Source organism: Quercus robur, chromosome 3 (assembly GCF_932294415.1).
Source record: "Quercus robur chromosome 3, dhQueRobu3.1, whole genome shotgun sequence".
NCBI lineage: Eukaryota > Viridiplantae > Streptophyta > Magnoliopsida > Fagales > Fagaceae > Quercus > Quercus robur.
This window is the reverse complement of record NC_065536.1, coordinates 27,053,278-27,059,335: the sequence shown is the minus strand read 5'-3', so window position 1 is coordinate 27,059,335 and position 6,058 is coordinate 27,053,278. Positions and strand designations below refer to the sequence as shown.

At 42.1% G+C, this 6,058-nt stretch overlaps 1 protein-coding gene across 1 annotated transcript; it reads right to left on the bottom strand.

The window, feature by feature from the left end:
• Window positions 1-236: 236 nt before the first annotated feature.
• LOC126719466 (uncharacterized) lies at window positions 237-5,705 on the bottom strand. The gene is made up of 3 exons (XM_050422012.1): window positions 5,097-5,705; window positions 4,414-4,939; window positions 237-4,162 (listed from the first exon to the last, which is right to left on the bottom strand). Exons 1-3 carry the CDS (start codon window positions 5,703-5,705, stop codon window positions 237-239), a joined length of 5,061 nt encoding a protein of 1,686 aa, XP_050277969.1.
• Between the last annotated feature and the right edge of the window lie 353 nt (window positions 5,706-6,058).

Sequence of the window (6,058 nt, the reverse complement as noted above, 5' to 3'; positions counted from 1 at the left end):
ATGGATTTCTTCAGATATTCCACATTTGCATCAATATAAAAAGGTAAAGATTGGAAGGCAAAATCATATTTCATTGTTTTGGGAAGATTTGAAAAAAGTTACGACAAGTGGGTGTGGTTAAATGTGGTGAAAATATTAAAATTAAATTATTATTTTCTCCTCTACCCTTTTTTTTTTTTTTTTTTTTTTTTTTTTTTTTTTTTTTTTTTTTTTTGAGAAAACAGATTGATACTTTATTAAAAATAGCTTGCCATATTGGCTACATCTTGTTGAACAATTGTGTCTAGTGGATCGGGGACTCCCTCCATCCAAACTACATAGCTTGAGACATTAATATAATGTCTTGCTAAACTATGTGCTAATCTATTACCATCTCTTCTACAATGAGAGTATAGCAATTTTTCATAACGACTAGAGAAAACCATGGCATCATGCAGTAACGGCTCCACTGAAGCTATTGAGTGTCCTCCTCCTTTAAGTGAGTTCATAACCAACTCTGAGTCACCTTCAAGTACAGCCTCTGTTATGCCAATTTCCTCTCCAAACTCCAGCGCCCGAGCAGCAGCTACTGCTTCAATCTCGATGGGCTGCATAGCAGGTGCAACGGTTTGAGCGAGAGAGGCCATAACAGCCCCTGTATGATCACGAATAACCACCCCAATCCCGCTCTTATTTTCCTGCTTGAAGATTGCGCCGTCGAAATTAATTTTGAAACTTCTCACATCAGGTGGTTTCCAGTACGTTCTCTGTCGAGGTAAGGTCGCTGGTTTGTTTGGGAGTGTAGCCATGAATTCCTCCAATTTTTCCTTCGCCTGTGCTTCAATCAGGTCCGATGGGCAGCAAGGCTTATGGAGCTGAACCTGATTCCTCTGGTTCCATAAGCTCCACATCACCATTGCAAAGAGCTCCGGATTACCATGATTTTTAAAAATCCATGATAATAGCTCCTTAAAGTTAATTGGGTTTATGTTTTGGCAGCCATTCCACTCTGATGACGTCCAGGCAGACTTGTTCTTGCTGCAAGACCACAGAGCGTGTAATGTGGTTTCATCCTCCATCATACAACGCTCGCACCTGCCGTTTTCCAGAATATGGCGTCGCTTCAAGTTTGCTTTTGTTGGGACTGCCTCACGACATGCTCTCCACAGGAAATTTTTTATCTTGTTAGGAACACGCAAGTCCCAAATGCTGCGCCAGAAAGTTCTGTCCTCTGCCAGTGCACCCGTCTCCCCTGAAACTTCATCTTCACTCTTTAAAAATCTGTAACCCGATTTGCAGCTGTACTTCCCTGTTTGAGTCCATGGCCAAAACAGTTTGTCTTCAGTGCGGAATCTTGAGAGCGGGATCGATTTTATGATGGCAGCTTCCCCCGGAACAAAAAGGCCATCGATAAGATCCTCATCCCAAGTCCTTGAATCTTCTTTGATGAGTTTATCAACTGTGGCTTCCTCCCAACCTTCAAGAACGGGTGATGAAATTCTAGCCGGTGGTGTGGATGGTAACCAAACATGATGCCACACCTTAACCTTCTGCCCATCACCTATTCTCCAACTTGCACCCCTTTTAATCACATCTCTTCCTTGAAGTAAGCTTTTCCAAGCATAAGAACCTCGGCTAGATTCTGGCGCCTCCATAATTGTGCAATTAGGGAAGAAACGAGGTTTGAAAACCTTGTAGAATAGGGAAGTTTTATCCTCCAACAACCTCCACGCTTGTTTGGCCAAGAGGGAGTCATTGTGTAAGGCTAAATCACGAAAGCCCATACCCCCTTCCTTTTTAACTTTTTTCATTTCATCCCATTTTAGCCAATGAACCTTTCCCTTCTCCCCTCGTTGTCCCCACCAAAACTTCCTAACCATCAACTCAAGTTCATTGCACAACCCCAAAGGTAGCTTGAAGCAACCCATTGCATATGTAGGTATTGCTTGAATGACTGCCTTAATAAGCACCTCCCTTCCAGCTTGGGAAAGGAGTTTTCCTTCCCATCCTTGCAGCTTCCTCCAAACTCTCTCTTTGATATAATTAAAGCTTGCTTTTTTTCCCCTTCCAGTCAAAGACGGCAGCCCTAAGTATTTTTCATAGTGATGGATTTCACGGACTCCCAGAATGCCTTTGATAATTTGGCGGTTTGCTTCTGTAACTACTTTGCTGAAGAATAAGGCTGTCTTCTCCCTATTCAATTTTTGGCCAGAGACCTCTTCATACGCTGATAGCAACTCCAAAACTTTACTGCATTCTTCAGAGTTGGCCCTATAAAAGAGAAGGCTATCATCTGCAAAAAATAAATGTGTTAGTTTGGGTCCTCTTTTGCATAAACTGAATCCGTGGATGTCACCATTTATTGCTGCTTTATTTATAAGGCCGTGAAGGCCCTCGGTGCAAAGGAGAAAGAGAAAAGGAGAGAGAGGATCTCCTTGTCTAAGTCCTCTTGAGGGATGAATCATACCCTTTGGTTCTCCGTTTACAAGTATAGAATAGGTGACTGATCGCACACACACCATAATAAGCCCAATCCACCTTTCTGAAAATCCCATTTTCCTCATCACATTTTCTAAAAACACCCATTCAACCCTATCATAGGCTTTACTCATGTCAAGCTTCAAAGCCATAAAACCCGGTGCACTTGAATTATAATTTTTCATGCAATGTAAAGTTTCGAAGGCAATAGGGATATTATCTGATATGAGGTGGCCTTTTGTAAAAGCAGATTGGTTTTCATTTATAACTGAATTGAGGAATTTTTTTAGTCTATTGGCAAGGACTTTAGCAAAAATTTTGTAAAGCACATTGCATAAACTAATGGGACGATAATCTGACACTACGTTTGGGTTTTTCTTTTTTGGGATTAGAGTAATGAAAGTGTGATTCAGTGGGTGTGGGATAGTACCTGAATTTAACCAGGATAGCACCGAGTGAGTAACATCACCTTCAATCATGGGCCAAAAATGCTGAAAAAACATGGGGGGCATTCCATCTGGTCCTGGTGCCTTCATAGGTGCCATTTGTTTCAATGCTTGGTGTACTTCCCATTCCTCAAAACTACTAGTCAATTCACTGTTCATATCCTCGGTGATCACTTGAGGAATGTGGCTTAGAGCTTCATGTTGAGTGGGCGGATTTGAGGTAGTGAACAATTCACTGTAGTAGTGAATGAGGATAGCTGCTACTTCACTTGGTCCTTCCTTCCAAACTCCATGACTATCATTCAGCCCCAATATCACTTTTTTCCTAAACTGGTGGGAGGCTCGACTATGGAAAAATTTTGTATTTCCATCTCCATTTTTTAGCCAAAGAATTCGAGAGCATTGATTCCACATCCTTGTTTCTCGGTCCAGTAACTCATTTATTTCTTTTTGCAATTCTTTGATCCGTACATTGCTTCCAGTTCTCAAAGCCACTGCTTCCTCTTCAACTAGCATATCCCTCTTCTTTTTTAGCTCCCTCCTCACATTTCCAAATACATTGTAATTCCACCATGTTAGGTCTCTGCCACATTTTTCTATTTTTTCAAGGATTTCCTTATTAGGATCTAAAGATACACATGACCTCCATGCTGCTTCAACCACCTCCCCACACCTACTATCAACTAGCCACATCTCCTCAAACCTGAAGGGTTTTTTAAAGAATGGAATTTCAATGCCTGAAGGATTGATAAACAATGGGCAATGATCCGAGGAAAGACAAGGTAGATGGTGAACTTTAGTGCTTGGAAACTGCAAGAACCACGAATTGGTTGCTAATCCACGGTCTAGTCTTTCCCAAATCGAATGTCCATCATTGAAATGCTTTGCCCAAGTGAAATTTAGGCCAATAAAACCCAAATCTATAAAACTGCACTCATCTATAACATCCCGGAAAGCTTGCATTTGACTGTTATCCCGTCGTACACCTCCTCTCTTTTCTTCCTGTCTTGTAATTTCATTGAAGTCCCCTGCACACAACCACGGAATGTGTGGCTTATCATTAAGGGTTCGAAGCTTTGTCCATGCCTCATGCTTTCTATGTGTCACTGGTTCGCCATAGAAACCTGTGAACCGCCATTCTTGAGGTGTGTTTTTCTCAATAAGTGCATCAATACAATACTTTGATGAATCTTCGACTGAGACTCGAAAATCTTCCTTCCACAGCAACACCAAACCACCACCTCTATGGCCACTAGGAACTGACCATTTATTTCTGAAACTAAAATTTCGTAACACTTCATCTAGCCTTGCATCGTCTGTTTATGTCTCGGCTAAAAACACAACAGCAGGATCTTTTGCCCGGATGTAATCTCCAAGCTCTCTCACTGTACGTGGGTTCCCAAGCCCACGACAGTTCCAAACTAAGAGACTCATTGTGTAGGGCGGGGCTGAGCATCAGTATCCGCCAACTCTGAAGAAATAATCTCAACAGAAACCGCGCGTTTTTTACTTGGTAAACCATTGGGATTGGATAGATCCTCACACTCTCTTTTGGTTGATAGCACAGACTCAGTAGTGCTAGATTTTCCGGTCTGCTTGCTGGGTCCACCTGCTTTGTTCAACCTTTTCCATGACCTTTGTTGTCGTGGAGATGAACTATTTTGTGCTTCATTACTTTCTGCACGTGGGAATGCATGATTGACACCCTCTAAGACTTGAGAAACCCTAGCCGCCTCCTTTACTTCCTCACAATTCACGTGCACCTTGATTGGAGTTACTGCAATCAATGAGTCAGTAGCTGTATTTGGATCGGCCTTTAATTTAGATAGCCCCACATTCATTTCAGCAAGCTCAGAAAGGAAAGTTTCCTTTTGCACCGATTCCCTTAATTTCATCACTTGATCCGGGTCATTATTGGAATGGAATAAATGCGAATTAATTCCTGGTAAGTTGGCTGACCGTTCCCCTACAGGTGGCTCATCAACCCTCTTTACTTCACCTGCCACTTTCTTTAATTCATTCTCCAACGGACCAACCTGAATATTTCACCGCTAAAAAACCGTGGGAGACTTAAGTGCATCAGTTGTAACCGATCCACTTAAATGGCCCATTGATTGTTCCACGCTGCATTGGTTTATGTCAGCTGGAGTTGTGTGAGCTGCCGAGGACACCGTGGACTTTGCCGGGACTTGCCTTGGCTGAACCAGAGCTCTTGGAGTAGACGTGCTCCCTTTCTTGTTGTGAAAAATTCCAGGCATTGTGATTACGTTTTTTTTGTACTCGACTTACAGGTGGAGCACGAAGCCAAGGGCCAAATTTTTGTTCTTCAGCTTTTAGGGAGCCTTCACTATCAAGCCACACCTCACAGTCCCTATCATCATGATTAAGACAGCCGCACCAATAGCAAATATTAGGTAGGTGCTCATACTTGAAAGAGACCCACTTTTCTCTACTTTGGCCGACTGATACCATTCTTCCTCGACTTAGTGGACGAGTGACATCCACATTGACTCTTACCCTCATGAAACTCCCTCCATGCATCTCCGTTTCAAGCTTCCGGACAACCGTGCCCACAGTACTACAAATCCCTTCCGCCACCTTTGGATTCATGAAACGCACTGGGATGTCATGTACTTGGACCCAAAACGTTGTACTATTAAATTTCAAATCCTCAATTGGCTCATCCTTGTCATAATGTTGCAACACCAAAAGGTGCTTGTCAAAGCTCCAAGGTTCATTTGAAAGAATGGAGTCCACTTCATTCTTATTATCAAACGTGAAGAGGACTATGTGGTTTCCCATGTTTTTGACTTTAAAGCCATTCCTAGATCTCCACAATGGCATAAAAGTCGAAGCTATAGCTTCCATATTCAGAGCCCTTCTTGTATAGAATTTACCGGCAATGATATATTCTGGCGTAGCCAATTCCTCCTCAAGGTCGAAAGTTGGCCCTTCTGTGTCAGAAATCGACAAACCTTTACAATGGTTTGGGAAGGGTGTGTTATGCAACACGTGGTGCTGATCCTCTACTTGTCCCAAAAAATAAAAGTTGTTGAGTATGGCGAATAATTATTGACAACCAATTACCTAATAACTTGTGAAATATTAGAGTTTTAATTGGGTTGGATTTTTATTGATGTCTTATAAACAGCAAG